We start from the raw sequence: 16,741 nt of genomic DNA on the forward strand, positions 1-16,741 counted from the left end.
TCAGAAGTCAGCTTCTCGTAATCCAGAAAAGTTGGGTTTCTCGGCTTCTAACTTCTAGTTCATTTTCTGAATTTTACAACTATAGATTTTCAGAAGCTGAGTGTTGTTTAAGAGAGCTTTCTGACTTCTGAAGATTCTGTGAGAAGCTGTAGCTATCAAAAGGTCCCCAAACAGTCACATATAACCCTCCAAAAAAACATATGTTTGCTGAGCTATATATGATGACGGCAATGAAAAAAAAATCCGGCACTTTAGAAATGATCACTTGCCGTATATATTAATTAAGGCATGTTTTTACCTAGCCCTTGTCATCCATGCTTTGTTTTTACCTAAGCGGGTAATAGGATATCCATTAGGCCTGTTTATATATGGGCCGGATGTTAGAAGGCCCATCTGCTATGTTGGGCCGCTTCTTTAACTTTGCAAACACCAACAAGCCCATAACTTTCTTACGGCATGGGCCCGAAGCGGGACGGGAAGACAAGGCTTGGGCATTTTCTTTAGAGCAAAGGGCATGAAAACCTCCTTTCCATTAACAAAAATGAATCAGCTTAAATAGGATCTCCTGGAGAATTTTTTTAATTACAAGTTTTTCCCTTATCAAAATTTTCAAGCCAGGATCCAAAAACATGACGAGCGTTGTTTGAAATTTTCAGTTGAAAAGTGCATGCTACCATATTCCGAATCAGTTTAGCTACTGAGGAATTAATAAATGGGTGCTGTATTGTTTCTTCTTTGTCGCATGATTGGCATTTTCTATCTCCCTCTGTCCAGCCTCTTCTCTTGAAGAGATTATATTTGGTGAGTACACTATTTTTCATCATTAATCAAAGGAAAACCTTCATTTTAAGGGAGTTATAAATCTCCACATGTTCTTAAATGGAATTTCACTATCTTGTAGTGTCAAGAACAAGGCTGGGCTTTAGTTGGGCCGAGATGGAGTGGGCCACATTTTACGAGTACCGAATGCCATCGCAAATCCTGTACCTGTTGTTCAGTTCCAAGAGAGAGCGCCAATTCTGCTGTGCTGCCGCCATGAACGGAGCAGCCGAAGCTTCCTACACGAAAACTCCAAAAGAGGCAGGCACAGCAGAGCACAAAGATCCAGGCAGCCGCTCCAGTAGGTACTCCAGTATGCTCCAGGTCAGAGACCGATGAGCCCAACGACCCGGCCGCGATTCGATAAAACGAGAGCGAGACGACAAGACGGCCTCGCTCGAATGCGCAGGTGCCTCCAAAAGATCGCTCTTGGCTTCGCTAGTGGAACTGGAACCACATGGCGCGCGCCATGGCGGCATGCTCCCCTTGAAACCGACGTGCCCCCAACCGATGCCGTGATCCGCAGGCAAAACGGCGATGCGAATTGCGATGCGATCGAGCAGCCCGTCCTTGTTCATCTTAGCTACGCATGCAATTAAGAGGCTGTGCATGCAGCTAGCTAAGAAGCTACAAGATCAGTTGCATTCAACAGCTCTGTGCATCGACTGCTCCTAGAGGCTAATACAGACAGCCAATGGTGCTTCAGAGAGTGACCTGAAAGAGACTTTGAGCTTTGGGACTGACAAAGTTGGGCAGAATGCAGTAATGAACAGAACTGCTGCACTATGGAGTGCTTTGATCAGTTGTTTAGTGAGAGCTAATAAAGAACTGATGAGTTCATGGATTGGCGCTTAAAGAGATCAAAAATTGCGGACTGGTGTTGATTCTCTGGGGTTTGCGTTATCCTTATCAGCCTAGAGATAGTTACATGTATGCTAGTTAATCTGCCAAGTTGCCCAGAAAAATTCACTTTATGTGATTGAGCTCTTTGTTGCTGCATGCAGCAATGTCACTGTCGGGGTAGCTACTCTCATCCGAGAGGATCAATCGATGTACGATTCTTCTTTGACAGATTTTGACCTTTTGCGTCACCCTAATTCGGCCTGTTGTCCGGCTTTTGTCTGCTCGTATGGAAATTTCAGGAACCGAATGAACATCGCGGCGCTCTGAAGGAGATTGAAAACGATAGGTTGCATGTTTGGTGCGGAACAGACGCTTTTGTTGAACGGATTGGTTATATTGAACTTGTTGCCATTGCAAGCAGACAATTTCTTTTTCTGAAATAGTTGCAAATGGACAACAGGCAAATGTAATCAGGCCAGCTGTGATGATAGAACGGCATCTTTCTTTTCAACCAAGAGTCAGTTGAGCATTGATTATTGCACTTCTGCAGCAACTTAGGAACTTTTGGATGCTTACCTTGGTTGTCAAGACACTAACCCTTCATTGACTACCGTTGACAGTTAAATATGGCATATGACAGAACATCAACAATAATATTATAGTTGTAGATACAACTGGACTTTAGTAATAAATCCTGTTTTGCCAGTGGAACACATTGCTTTGTCAAATGATCTTGACTATTAACTGAAGGGTGGAAACTTAATACATCTCTGAAGATTAGTAGGCCTTGCAATATAATATGTTAGGATATCTCCACTTGCACTTCGCAATCACTCGAATCAGTTATTGATATTAGCTACAGAAATTTGAATTCCAGACAAATTTTGCATGACTGTCATTAGAACCACGCTGGCAAAGGCATCTTTAGTCAGTTAGCAAGCTGAAATTTTCTTCGCTAGTATACAGTATTGATTACTTGTTGACTTTAGTGTTTGTTTGGATCTCTAGTGTTACCAAAAAATAGATTTTTAAAACTAACTTTAAATTAAAAACCTAAAAACAACGGTGCTGTATTACTGTTCTGCCTAAAGTCGTCTGACTCAGGCTGGTCATCGAACAAAAATGGACCCAACCGATCATGGATGCATGAATGTGCAGAAGTTCAGCTTGATGCAGCAATGCAGCATGCACTAAATTAAGGCTCAAATCTAGCCAGGAAGTGCGGAAAGTTCTATAACCAAGAATCCTATAAGGCCATGTGCATAGCCATCTCCCTTGACCGTTACAGAAGAAATTCAGTACCATTTCAAGACAGACATTGAGCTGCAGAATACACTGTCAGTGTTATGAGTTATGCTGAGCTGATTTGCAAGATTGTTGCCCTTCACATAAACAAATATCAAGGAAAACAAATATCTTCTATACATTCTCCATTTCCACTAAATAAAGCCAAACCCAAGCAGGATGCTCTGTTCTATATTATTCATTCAGGCTTATCAGACAAGAGTACAGGACCAACCAATATATTCTGAACCTTTTAGCCATGATCGCGATATACCTCCCATAACCATAGGCTACTAGCTAACCGACTTGCCGTCGTGTGGCTTCCATTGTCCATGCATTGTGATAGTAACCATACTAAACCCTGAACAAAATGCAACTTTAAGTACATCACATCTCTAAAGATATGCAGCGTGCATGCCTGACATGCTACCTACAGACTATCACGGGCGCCAAAAATGACAACACATTTAGCTGCTACATATAAATGCACATATGCAACGCATGCAAATTCAGGCCATTGCATACACATAGTTGTTTGCATCTGAACAGGAAGAGCTTGTAGACTGACCAAAGTGATCACCATGGCCTCTTGTCTGTCAGTCCTGCTGCTCTTGTGTCTAGCAGGTGCAGTGTCCGGGCAACTGTCGCCTACATTCTACTCCAGGTCGTGCCCGAGAGCTATGTCCATCATCAGGGCCGGTGTGAGAGCTGCCGTGGCGCAGGAGCCTCGCATGGGAGCCTCCTTGCTCAGGCTTCACTTCCATGACTGCTTTGTCCAAGCAAGTCCTGCATTTTTCACTCTACCTAATTAACTGTCCTTGCATCCATCAGTTAACTTACTCTGTGATTATAGCTTTTTTTTGTTGTTGCAATTTCAATTGTTTACACTTTCAGTTTTTGAAGCGAGTACACGAGCTGGAATACTAGTCTACTACGCTTCTACTACTAGTTTAATTAATGTGCTGGCTGCGACAAAACTCAGAACAGAAATGGACTCTTAGACAGTAATGTGTTGACACTTGATACTGGGATTAGAGAGACCATAGCCACCAAATTTGACTCAAGTCTTACTTCAGTACGGTTAGTTAGTTAGTTACTACTTAAGCCAGTCTCAATGTATAGTTTTATAATATAGTTATGAAGACTGTAAACTAGACAATCGAGTCAGATGAGTTTCATGGGGATGAAACTTCTTTCTTATCTCATAAACTCTCACATTTAATGATCAACCATTTTACTGATGTGACACCCTATTTAACGTGCATGACACCCATAAAATATGCATTGGGACTGACCTTATGACCGATTAGATTTATTAATAATTAATCACTCTTTAATTTACTGTTATTGCTTATTTACTAGACTAGTAGTAAAATTCAACGTGCTAATTGTGTTTGTGGATACGTGCGTGGATCAGGGGTGCGACGCGTCCGTACTGCTGAACGACACGGCCAGCTTCACCGGCGAGCAGGGGGCCAACCCCAACGTCGGATCCATCAGAGGCTTCAACGTCGTCGACAGCATCAAGGCGCAGCTCGAGGCGGCGTGCAAGCAGACCGTCTCCTGCGCCGACGTCCTCGCCGTCGCCGCCCGCGACTCCGTCGTCGCGGTAAGATCGATCGTATTCGTATGATCGTATCATCCTCCACCGTGCGCGGCATGCAAATGGTGAATAACTTGTTTGCGCGTCGGTGCGCTTGCAGTTGGGCGGGCCGTCATGGAGGGTTCTTCTCGGGAGGCGGGACTCGACGACGGCGAGCTTGGCTCTGGCGAACAGCGACCTGCCAGCTCCCTTCTTCGACGTCGTCAACCTCACCGCCTCGTTCGCCGCCAAGGGGCTGAGCCAAGCCGACATGGTCGCCCTCTCCGGTGCGCACACGATCGGGCAGGCGCAGTGCCAGAACTTCAGGGACAGGCTCTACAACGAGACCAACATCGACTCCGCCTTCGCGGCGGCGCTCAGGGCCAGCTGCCCACGGCCGGCGGGCAGCGGCGACGGCAACCTGGCGCCGCTGGACACCACGACACCCAACGCGTTCGACAACGCCTACTTCACCAACCTGCTGTCGAACAAGGGGCTCCTGCACTCCGACCAGGTGCTGCTCAACGGCGGCGGCGGCGCCACCGGCGGCCAGGTCCGGTCGTACGCGTCGAGGCCGTCGAGGTTCAGCAGGGACTTCGCGGCGGCCATGGTGAGGATGGGGAACATCAGCCCGTTGACGGGAACGCAGGGACAAATCAGGCTCGTCTGCTCCAAGGTCAATTAGTGATGAACAAACAGAAATCTTTGTGCTTGAGCTTGAGGGAACAATAAGGCTATGCCATTAAAATTGTGTTTTTTTTGTGCTCTGCACTGATCAGTGATCCATCATGTACAGCAACTCATGCACTTTCTTGGATCAAAATGTGTTCGAGGAAGTGGCGTGCTTGCTACCGATGTATCTGAAGAGCCCTGGGGCAAATGCACGCGAGATTAATTCCATGTCCTTGTTCTTGCAAACCGCTTATGGTTGGGATATTCACTGTGATGGTAGAAGTCATATTTGAACTTGTATGTTTATGTAGTGATATGTCTTATATTAACCTATCTTTATAATTTTTTAAATTTAATGACTATTTAAATAGCATGCAATAGACGAGAAGACATCCGCTCGAGGGTTTAGAATAATTTCCCCGGATCTGTGCTCTCTGCATACTTATTCTGAAGACCTGTCGTCAGACAAGGACTTGATAATGTGAGGTCACAGGTTTTCAGGGAAGTGCAGCAGAACCGTTAGATGAGATGAAATGGGAAACAATTTTTAGCACACGGGTGTATATACACACGTGTGCTTGCATGCTTTAAATAGTCATTAAAAATATGAAAAAATTTGACAAGATTAATATGAGTTATATCACTTCATAAACATGCAAGTTTAAATTTAACTTCTACAAGTTGTAGAAAAAAACAAAATTGAAACTAAGTATATGCATATTCATAATTGTTTTTGTTATTTTTGTTACAACTTGTAGAAGTTAAATTTAAACTTGCATGTTGGTGGAGTGATATAACTCATATCAAACTATATTGTCAATTTTTTTCATATTTTTGATGATTATTTAGATGCCATGCAAGCAACAGGTGTATATACACCCGTGTGTTAAAAAACTTCTTCCGAGATAGAATCACTCCAATGTATTTTTAATTTCTCGTCCTTGGGCAGCTGGCTGGATTATTCCAATATGAAGTTATAAACCACAAATACGTACACATTGATTCTGTGTATCTATGAAAACTACGCAGTGTGTACCTGAAGCAAGCTGCAGATTGGTCAGCATGCAGCCACAATTGTTGATCTCTGCGTCATGCCCATTCAGACCGATCACAAGGGTGTTTGCTTCGTGGATTTATACGGAAATTCGAAGGAACGATCCAAACATTGTGCCGACTGATTGAAAAAAAAATCTAAACATGCAAATGAATAACTATAAAACAAATGAATTTACACGTGGATGCAATATCGTACATCCCTCTCTGTTCATTATGTGCAGCGTACCAAGCAGTCCACTTGCGTTCATGTCGCCTTCGTCATTCAAATGATGAAATCGATTTTTTTCACCACTTTAACCAAAGAATTCAAACCAAATAATACACACTCTCTGCACGGCGCCTGTCATTCTATCTGCACTTATTAAGCTCCACGTTCATGTGCCTTATATCGGGAAAGTATTTTAAACCCTTAAGGGTGAGAGGGGATATCCCCTTATCTATTGCATGCTATCTAAATCGTCATCAAAAAATTTTAAAAAAATTATGAAGATAGATTAATATAAGATATATCGTTACACAAACATGCAAGTTCAAATATGACTTCTACAATCCACAACAAAAATAACAAATTAAAACTGAGTATACGCAGAAGTCATAGTTTAATTTGTTATTTTTGTTGTGGATTGTAGAAGTCATATTTAAACTTGCATGTTTGTGTAGCGATATATCTTATATTAACCTATCTTTACAATTTTTTTAAAAAATTTTTGATGACTATTTAGATAGCATGCAATAGATGAGAGGATATTCCTCGAGGGTTTAGAATACACTCCCTCTTATATCGCGTACTTGTGTTTTCGACGCTTTGTTGACTCGAATTATCTTCAACTTAGAGTTGCTAGTTGTCAAAAAAAACTTAGAGTTGCTTAATTCTCATATTTCTAGATGATACAAGAGTATGAACCAGTCGTAGATTTGCACGATAGGTTGCTGCTTCCATCTTCAAAAAAACAGAGTTGAAAAACCATAGTTATTTTCGATTAGAACACGTACGGTACGGTTGCAAGGGAAATTGTTCTAAGGTGTTTCAAACATATCATCTGAATAGCCATGATTTTTTTAAAACAATTCAACAGCAGATATTAACATGTTATATACCACTCCATAAAAATGTAACTTTAAATTTGATTTCTATAAGTTATAACAAAAAATGATTGTGAATATGTGTATACTATTCATAGTCTAATTTATTTTTTTTGTTTTTGTTATAACTTGTAGAGTTTAATTTGAAGTTGTATGTTTGTAACGTGATATATCATATATTGATATATATTTAATTTTTATTTTTTTAATATCTATTTCGACATCCTGCAAAGATATTGAAGTCTAATTTTATTGTTTGAAATGAACCAATCCAAATACTAGTACATGCTCTACAATCTCAGTGGTTAATAATGCACGTCAGTATAATGTTACTAAGCTACGTGACTCTTTTGTATGGATCCTTATTATCAGCTGCCCTTCTAATCATTAGATTAGGCAGCATGAGTGCCATGTAATTGCCTTGCGACAGATTTAAGGCTGATATCCAGCAAGAAACCATGGAAAATTGATTGTCAAACGATATATTTATAAATATAAAATAAATAATGAATAAAAAGTTTATATATATATATATATATATATTCTTAACGATCTAAAAGCCAAAGTTAAAAAATATACTTCTAATAAAAAAACCCAAAAATCATCTCTAAATGTAAGATTGAAAATTTAAATTTTATCTTATAGGTATAAGCAAAAATAAAAAGAGGGGTGATCTCTCAGTTATATGAGCCATGCTCATAACAAAAAAAAAATCTAGTACTCCTATACATATTGACATGCACATTTGCTACATGATCAATACTTCACGCACACACAAAAGGCAGCGACAGATCGAACAGTGCAAAATATATACATGTTTAGTGCATCTATCGTGCATTACGGACAAATTATCTGGCCTGCAAGTTGGAGAAGCAATCGATCACAGATCGTATTTTTCAGCTGCGTTGATTTTGACTAAAAAGCCCAAAATTGCCATGTGGCCAAAAATGACATTACAATGGAATGGCTATATATATCTGCATGCGCTGCAGGCATTAGGCATCAGGCGATCGCATTGCATCTGCAAACATCTTCGTCATCAGTTGATACGAGCGCTCTGCTGCTCCATCGCCGGCCATGGTGGCTTCTCTGTCGGTGCTGCTGCTCTTGTGCCTCGCCGCGGCGGCGGCGGCGCAGCAGCTGTCGCCGACGTTCTACGACACGTCGTGCCCCAGGGCGCTGGCCACCATCAAGAGCGCCGTGACGGCCGCCGTGAACAACGAGGCTCGCATGGGGGCGTCGCTGCTCAGGCTGCACTTCCATGACTGCTTCGTCCAAGCAAGTCCCTGATCTCGAAAATTCTCCATAATTAATGACTCACTCATCTAGTTATCTGCATGCAGTAATCTAGCTATGTTCCGTTTCTGTTTGCGTCATCAGGCTTCACTATCATCAGAATTCAGAATTAGTTCAGTGACAGTAACAGTGCAATGCATGGCCATTTTGTCCGTTCAGTTGGACTGTCAGAATTAGGGGTTGTTTAGTTTGAAAAGTATCACATCAAAACTTTAAACATATATTTGAAGTATTAAACTTAGTCTAATTATAAAGCAAATTTTAGATTTCGATTGAAAACCGCGAGACGAATCGTTTGAGTCTAATTAATCCGTCATCAGCACATGTTGGTTACTATAGCACTTATAGCTAATCATATCCTATTTAGGCTCAAAAAATTCGTCTCACGATTTCCGATTTATATAATTAGTTTTGATGTTCATGTATATTTAATTGTTTATTTAGTTGTCCAAAGATTCGATATGATTTTTTGAAAAAAGTTTTTAGGAACTAAACAGGGCCTTAGCGTTAAAAGAACAAAGGAATTAGCTCTGATCAATACTCGTTGACTGCAACTTTACTCGTAACATTTTTTTCAACGAGGACTGACAGGTACAGTAACTGTCACTTTTAACAGGGTTGCGATGCGTCCGTGCTGCTGGCGGACACGGCGACGTTCACCGGCGAGCAGAACGCCCTTCCGAACAAGAATTCTCTCAGAGGCTTCAACGTCATCGACAGCATCAAGACGCAGCTCGAGGGCATGTGCAAGCAGACCGTCTCCTGCGCCGACATCCTCGCCGTCGCCGCCCGTGACTCCGTCGTCGCGGTGAGTTCACCATCCTCGCCGGCTCGCCGCGTTCGTGCTAGCTTTCGACATGAAACTCACGGCGAGAAAATTTTCTGCTGCCGGTGCAGCTGGGAGGGCCGTCATGGACGGTTGGTCTCGGGAGGAGGGACTCCACGACGGCGAGCATGAACAGCGCCAACAACGACCTGCCTCCTCCTTTCTTCGACCTCGAGAACCTCGTCAAGGCGTTCGGCGACAAGGGTTTCAGCGTCACCGACATGGTCGCTCTCTCAGGCAAGCATCAACACTCCTTCTTCTTCCATGAATTTTGAGAGGTCACAGCTCACTCTGCACCGCGATGATCTGATGTGTAATGCAGGTGCGCACACGATCGGCCAGGCGCAGTGCACGAACTTCAGGGGCAGGATCTACAACGAGACCAACATCGACGCCGGCTACGCGGCGTCGCTCAGGGCCAACTGCCCGGCGACGGCCGGCACCGGCGACGGCAACCTGGCGGCGCTGGACACGACGACGCCCTACACGTTCGACAACGCCTACTTCAGCAACCTGCTGTCCAAGAAGGGGCTCCTGCACTCCGACCAGGTGCTCTTCAACGGCAACAGCACCGACAACACGGTCAGGAACTTCGCCTCCGACAAGGCCGCGTTCAGCAGCGCCTTCGCGTCGGCCATGGTGAAGATGGCGAACCTTGGACCACTCACCGGGAGCCAGGGACAGATCAGGCTTAGCTGCTCCAAAGTGAACTAATTTAAAGAATCACACCGTATACAAACCAAACACATTTGGCAATAAGGCTAAGCCATATCGTAATACGGTCAACGGAGTAGTGTTCACTAGTTCGAAGTGTTTACCTAGCACCTTTTCTCTGATCATCACAAAGTGTTTGAAACAGAGGAAGTGGATGTAATGTATCGTTTTAAAGTGCTAAGAAGTTATTAAGGGACGCATGAATGGTAATCCACGGAATTCTCATGCTTCAATATGCTTGACCGTGATGTGATTATTTTCCCTCACTTTTTACATGGTATCCAAATAATTTTGGTTTTTTTAAAAAATTAATAACATGTATCAAATATATAGTATATTAGTTTGCAAACATACAAGTTCAAATTACATTATATAGAAGTTGTTTACTATCCCATTCATATATATGTATTTTTATTTCAACGTATATAAATTGAGTTAAAACTTATATGTTCTTGTAATGATATATTATATACTCCATTCGTTTTATATTATAAGACTTTTTAAGTTGCCTAAATTTATCTATATATTAATATATATATATATGTTGTGTATATATGTATTTAGATTCATTAGCGCGTGCAGGCCTTCAAATTATCATCCAACGATACAGTGGCTGGATTTGATTGATGAAATTATAATTTTCAAACATTTGATCAATAGACGGACCCATGAGATTCTAGGCTACCGGTACCATAAAGCGAGTTTGGTGACGTATCAGATGAGAAAAGATAGAACAGGAAATAGCACTGTCTTTTCTCCCCAGACACGTATGATAGAGTGCACTAGGGCTGTCAATGAGCTGAGCTCGAGCAAGCTTATCTGCCTAGTCTCGAGTTCAACACAATCTCAAAGCTAAGCATATGCAAACTTTGAGCTTTCAAGCGGACTTGGCTCGAGCTCGACTATCGAGCTTGTTTATACATAATATAATATAATCTCTCAATTAAATAATTAATCTCTAGTTGATAGTTTTGAGAGGAATAAAAGAAATCAGATGAATATATAAAACCAAACCATCTAATTCATTGTATTGATACATAATAATGACATATTTGATAACTATTTTATTAAATATACTATCAGACTTGTTTTAAGCTTAAGCTCGCCTAAGTTTAGCTCGACTGGTTTAGGAGTCGAATAGAGCGAAGGATGAGCAGCCTCGAGCATTTTTTGACACCCTTTTTGTGCATCATAAACCAGAGACAGAGCAGGGGCAGACCTGCGTTAGGGCAGAGGTTTCTAGGAACCTGGTTCCAAAAATAAATTTAAGCTAGAGTTTATTTATTTCACCGTATGTTTATACACATATAGCCTAAACCCAATTCAAGTACTTAAAACGTAAATAAGTGGCACCTGTGTATTTTATTGAAACTTCACTCCTAAAAGTCACTGTGCCTAAGTAAACATAGGTCAAACTAGAGATGAACCAGAAGAAGCCTAAACAGCTCATCCAACAGCTGCCGGTCATTTTCGAAGGTGACCGGAAAGCAAAATGATTGAATAATGGTCAGAGCAAGATAGAATTGTATTTGGACAAATGCTGACCTTTTGTACGTAATCAGTCATGAATCATGATCATGATGGACCCACAAGTTGATGTCCAGCTAGCTAGAGGAAAATGACGTGCGATGGCATAGCTGCCGGCTATATCTACAAATTAATCCATAACTTATTTGTTCTTCGTATGCACCTTATATGAGGCTACGATAGAGTGCTATATACTATTCCTCCTTTCAGATATAAATATGTTTCTAGCATTACATAGACAAATTAGTTGTAAGAAAAATAATTTAAATGTTTCTTATTAAATAAGGATAGAGATTGATGGGTCAAATGCACTCTTTGTGAAACAAAATTAAATTCCAAAAATTCACTTATTATAGGACATATGCTAGTAGTATATACTACCGTCATTATAATATATATAAGGATTTCTATGTTGTTTAATTCTTTGAGGATAAGATATGAAGCCAGCAAGTGCAACACCGAAGGCAAAGGGGACTGAGCAACAATTTGCAGGATGCAATGTACTGCCCCCTCTGTTTCATAGGGTAGGTGTTTGACTTTTTTCATGTAATGTTTGACTATTTATCTTATTTACTACTAGCATATGTCCTATAATAAGTGCATTTTTGGAACTTTAAACACGACTTGTCATTTTTTATATTTGTACTAAATTTTTAAATAAAACGAATAACCTGTAATAAAAAATCAAACATCTTATATTACGGAGGTAGTATAATGTATTCTATCCCTCTCAGTTTTCCCGGGAGAAAAAAATTTTGTCCTACGGTACACGCCCGCCTGTTTATCTTGACCAACAAAAGCACCACAAGGCTGTATACCTAACCATTGTACTAATCAACATCGACTCCAAATCATATAGTTATATCCTAATTCATGTTGCAAATATAGTAGCTAGGTGCCCGGCAGAGCCACCCCTCACAATTTAAGGGCCCTATACCAAATATGCAATGGAATTTTATCTTCAAATATACTAATGGTATGATAGACCAATATTATATATGATTTTCATAATATATTAGGATAGGTCTCTACTACCATAAGTTTTTGTTTGATCTATATTACAGCGAGTGACCCTTCAACTACATCAAGAAAGCTGGCATCAATAAAATTCTTCAATATGTCTTCCTATGAAACGGGTAAGAATTGTTTGCAACTAATAATAACTTAGAGCTATGTCAAAAGGCTCAACCAACAACATATACATGTAGTATCGATTTGGCTAACCAGAGGAAGAACTATCGCATTAATTAAGTTTTTCTTACTAAATAAAAAAATAGAATAATTATTGATTGAAACAGGCATTCACATCGTCGTCATAAAATACAATTATTTGTGATAGTCGAGAAAAGAAAAACACATTCCGGCTAATTCAGTGGAGTATAACGAGAGAAATTTGAAAAAAAAGAATGAAATAAACAGATTCCAAATATGTTGAAACATATTTACTTAAACTAAAACACATAATTTCTGGGTGTCCCGTGCGATCGCTCATCTCGGACGTGCCGTGCCAGGTGCCCGGAGAGATGGATCAAACACAGACCCTACATTGCAGACTGAACGAACTAGGAGTAATAATAATGCAGAGTTGGTACTGTTGGGCTGTAGCAATTTAAGTCTGACGCTATCAGTTCCGGATGCATGTGCAGACGACGAAACTTGTAAATGTTCCGGTTGAACACTTAATTAATTATATGCCAATGTGGACAAGTTCTCTCACATGACAATAGTAAGCACCAGGGTTGGATGTTACTCCCTGCCTGCTCTGCTAGTACACAAGAGTGACATATATATTGCACGTTGCCAGCGGCCAAAATCTCTGGCTATAAATATGCATGCAATGCACGGCAATTCTCTTGCAAGCCACAGCCTGCCTACCATCTCTACAGGGAGCAATTAAGCAGCCTAGAACCCATAGACACAATCAGTAATTAACTACTTAATTAGCCATGGCTTGGGCATCTTCATTGGGTTTGATGGTGCTCGTCGCAGCCATGGCATCGCCGGCGTCGGCGCAGCTCTCGGCGACGTTCTACGACACGTCGTGCCCCAACGCGCTGTCCACCATCAGGAGCGTGGTGACGGCCGCCGTGAACAGCGAGCCTCGCATGGGCGCGTCGCTGCTCCGGCTGCACTTCCACGACTGCTTCGTCCAAGCAAGTTTCAATGAACCCTAATAACACTAATCAGCAATATATATATACGTAGTTGTGTTGAAACCGTGCAGAAGAAATGTACAAGACGAGAAAATTGAAGAAGATAGCAGTGTAACAGAGAGAGATTGAGTGCAGGGCTGCGACGCGTCCGTTCTGCTGTCCGGGCAGGAGCAGAACGCCTTCCCGAACGCCGGGTCGCTGAGGGGCTTCAACGTCATCGACAACGCCAAGACGCGGGTCGAGGCCATCTGCAACCGCACCGTCTCCTGCGCCGACATCCTCGCCGTCGCCGCCCGTGACTCCGTCGTCGCGGTATCTGTTGCTCTCTTGCTGCTTTTTGTTGCTAGCTCTTGCGTTCATCTGTCGCCATTGGTTAATTTGCAACCCTTTGAATTGCATGCAGCTCGGAGGGCCGTCATGGACAGTTCTTCTGGGGAGAAGGGACTCCACCACTGCAAGCCAGGCCCTGGCAAATAGCGACCTCCCTCCCCCTTCATCTGACCTTGCAAGCCTCATCGGCAATTTTTCCAACAAGGGACTCGACGTGACCGACATGGTTGCTCTCTCAGGTACTGCACATAACTGAAGATTTGATTTTCAATCCAATGATCAGAGGATGGCCGCCGTGACATGGCATACACACACACACTTTGCAGGCGCGCACACGATCGGGCAGGCGCAGTGCCAGAACTTCAGGGACAGGATCTACAACGAGACCAACATCAACTCCGCCTTCGCGACGTCGCTCCGGGCGAACTGCCCACGGGCGTCCGGCACCGGCGACGGCAACCTGGCGCCGCTGGACGCGACGACGCCCAACGCGTTCGACAACGCGTACTACACCAACCTGATGTCGAACAGGGGGCTCCTGCACTCCGACCAGGTGCTCTTCAACGGCGGCGGCGGCGGCACCGACAACACGGTGAGGAACTTCGCATCCAACGCGGCGGCGTTCAGCAGCGCCTTCACCACGGCCATGATCAAGATGGGGAACATCTCCCCGTTGACCGGAACCCAGGGGCAGATCAGGGTCAGCTGCTCCAGGGTGAACTCATAATTGTGGAATTAGTAACAAGTGTCTAGAAGAAATCCATCAAGTGTACGGAGAAGAGCAGCCATGGCATGGCCTCTGCACGACTGCAGCTACGTTACGTGCCAGAATAAACGTACCTCATGCAAAGGCATGGAGGGTTAATGAACTGTTGTTACCTTCCCTTATGTCAGTTACTTGGCCATTGGACCATTTCACTGCAACTCAAGCTGTGCCTGTGCGCTGTGCCTCGTGTCAGGCCTGGGCAGGAGGGCTCTTTTTGTTGACTTGTATCCCGTTAATCAAGGCGGCTTGGCGCAGTGACAGTACTCTGTACCAACCTACTAAACTCATATACTCTGTTTAGGTGAAATGAGAAATGTTTTTCACGAAACACGATAAAAAGTCATATACCCGTAAGGCCGTAACACGTGAGCACTCATGCAATAAACACGTGAAACTAATACCTCACATTTTGTCAGATTAGCAAAGTCACCACACACAACTTGTTATCGGTAGATAAGTAGTTGTAAATGAGAGCATCAATGTTAAATCTAAAACTTGAACATGAACAGTATGTCCATTAGGGTGGGCAAAAAAAGGCATAACTAAGACTAAAAATACTGCGATCGAGAAATTCGATCTTAGTATTGAAATACCGAGTTTTGTTCGATCAATTTGCTCTGTGCCTAAACAAACCGACCGAACTTTAGCCCAATAAACCTTGAGGTATGACTGAATGCTCACTCCAGGTTCTATTACAAAGGCCTTTGCGCACGTACAATGTCTGTTTAAACCGTCTGTATGTTACGAAATTTGTAAAAAAAAAACAGCCCCATCTAACAGACGACCACAACATCTCTTCGCGAAAAGACGGCAGGGGTGCGTGCTCCAATGCCAAACCGACACCGCTAGCACTGTTATACGCCGTCTCGTCTATTCGTTAGCACCGTTGATTACCTTGATTTATGTGCCAAAGGATAAATTAAATGTTTTACAGACAAATAAATAGACAAGTCATTGTACAAGCTACAAGCTATCTATTTACCGTCTACACTGTTGTACTTGCCCTAACCAGCTGAACTATGGTCAGTTTGAGCGAAAATGATAATTAATCTTATCTGTGCTACTGTGTTTATTTTAATCTAAGGTCCAAAGCGGGAGATTGTTTTGTTTCATTAAGAACAATTTGTGAGATATTCAGTAACTGTATAATAACAAATGGTTAACCTTAATTTGAATTTTCAAAGGAACTACGATAATTTAATTAGTTTCCTAGCCGCATTTATAGCTTAAAAGACAAGCGTAACAACGACCAGTCTAGCTACTAGAGCTATAATGGTCGGTCGACCCAACTCGTGATAGCCAAGTTCAAATGGAAAATCAAATTAATCACCAACATGTTGCATGGTTCAATCAAGCTCTTGCCGATCGATATTAATGCATGGTTTGTTTTTCCCCGAAGATTGACCGAAAATGATGGCACAACGGTAAGGCTATAACAGCATTTGTCTTGAACAGACGTTTTGCACTTATATTGGACAATTAGTCCGAACGTTCCGTCCAATACTGTCTCGTCCATCAGAACAAAATTCCACATAAGAAGATGAATTGTTATAGACCACAGCTCATATATTGGTGCCAGGTCGTCACGAGCTGAATAATGCTCGCACTAGTATACTCGAGATTAATCATCACCGTATTAACAAAAAGTTATGTATAAATCTTATACATTCACAAATCTTATACATTCAAAGAAAACATACATACAAATCCCTAACAAAGAAACAAATTAGGTTCCGTCTCTGGTGCATTCTCTACTGGCAGTAGGATTTAATCGACACTGTTGATCTATT

At 42.2% G+C, this 16,741-nt stretch overlaps 3 protein-coding genes across 3 annotated transcripts; all 3 read left to right on the forward strand.

Moving 5' to 3' along the window:
• The first annotated feature begins 3,524 nt into the window (after positions 1-3,524).
• Positions 3,525-5,441, forward strand: LOC102711168 (peroxidase 70-like). The gene is made up of 3 exons (XM_006658059.3): positions 3,525-3,725; positions 4,364-4,555; positions 4,650-5,441. The coding sequence occupies exons 1-3, from the start codon at positions 3,528-3,530 to the stop codon at positions 5,211-5,213; spliced, it is 954 nt and encodes a 317-aa protein (XP_006658122.1). The 5' UTR covers positions 3,525-3,527; the 3' UTR covers positions 5,214-5,441.
• Positions 5,442-8,338: 2,897 nt separating this feature from the next.
• LOC102711447 (peroxidase 2-like) lies at positions 8,339-10,387 on the forward strand. The gene is made up of 4 exons (XM_006658060.2): positions 8,339-8,617; positions 9,252-9,443; positions 9,533-9,698; positions 9,784-10,387. Exons 1-4 carry the CDS (start codon positions 8,417-8,419, stop codon positions 10,173-10,175), a joined length of 951 nt encoding a protein of 316 aa, XP_006658123.1. The 5' UTR covers positions 8,339-8,416; the 3' UTR covers positions 10,176-10,387.
• Positions 10,388-13,543: 3,156 nt separating this feature from the next.
• LOC102711716 (peroxidase 2-like) lies at positions 13,544-15,290 on the forward strand. The gene is made up of 4 exons (XM_006658061.3): positions 13,544-13,855; positions 13,991-14,167; positions 14,259-14,424; positions 14,512-15,290. Exons 1-4 carry the CDS (start codon positions 13,649-13,651, stop codon positions 14,910-14,912), a joined length of 951 nt encoding a protein of 316 aa, XP_006658124.2. The 5' UTR covers positions 13,544-13,648; the 3' UTR covers positions 14,913-15,290.
• The last annotated feature ends 1,451 nt before the right edge of the window (positions 15,291-16,741 follow it).

Source organism: Oryza brachyantha, chromosome 7, assembly GCF_000231095.2.
Source record: "Oryza brachyantha chromosome 7, ObraRS2, whole genome shotgun sequence".
Taxonomy (NCBI): domain Eukaryota; kingdom Viridiplantae; phylum Streptophyta; class Magnoliopsida; order Poales; family Poaceae; genus Oryza; species Oryza brachyantha.

Bases quoted from the DNA above. Each gene is read 5' to 3' on its own strand.
- LOC102711168 (XM_006658059.3), top strand. From the start codon at position 3,528: ATGGCCTCTTGTCTGTCAGTCCTGCTGCTCTTGTGTCTAGCAGGTGCA. The intron at 3,726-4,363 runs GCAAGTCCTGCA...TGCGTGGATCAG, and splicing joins TCCATGACTGCTTTGTCCAA to GGGTGCGACGCGTCCGTACT. The intron at 4,556-4,649 runs GTAAGATCGATC...GTGCGCTTGCAG, and splicing joins CCCGCGACTCCGTCGTCGCG to TTGGGCGGGCCGTCATGGAG.
- LOC102711447 (XM_006658060.2), top strand. From the start codon at position 8,417: ATGGTGGCTTCTCTGTCGGTGCTGCTGCTCTTGTGCCTCGCCGCGGCG. The intron at 8,618-9,251 runs GCAAGTCCCTGA...CACTTTTAACAG, and splicing joins TCCATGACTGCTTCGTCCAA to GGTTGCGATGCGTCCGTGCT. The intron at 9,444-9,532 runs GTGAGTTCACCA...CTGCCGGTGCAG, and splicing joins CCCGTGACTCCGTCGTCGCG to CTGGGAGGGCCGTCATGGAC.
- LOC102711716 (XM_006658061.3), top strand. From the start codon at position 13,649: ATGGCTTGGGCATCTTCATTGGGTTTGATGGTGCTCGTCGCAGCCATG. The intron at 14,168-14,258 runs GTATCTGTTGCT...AATTGCATGCAG, and splicing joins CCCGTGACTCCGTCGTCGCG to CTCGGAGGGCCGTCATGGAC. The intron at 14,425-14,511 runs GTACTGCACATA...CACACTTTGCAG, and splicing joins CGACATGGTTGCTCTCTCAG to GCGCGCACACGATCGGGCAG.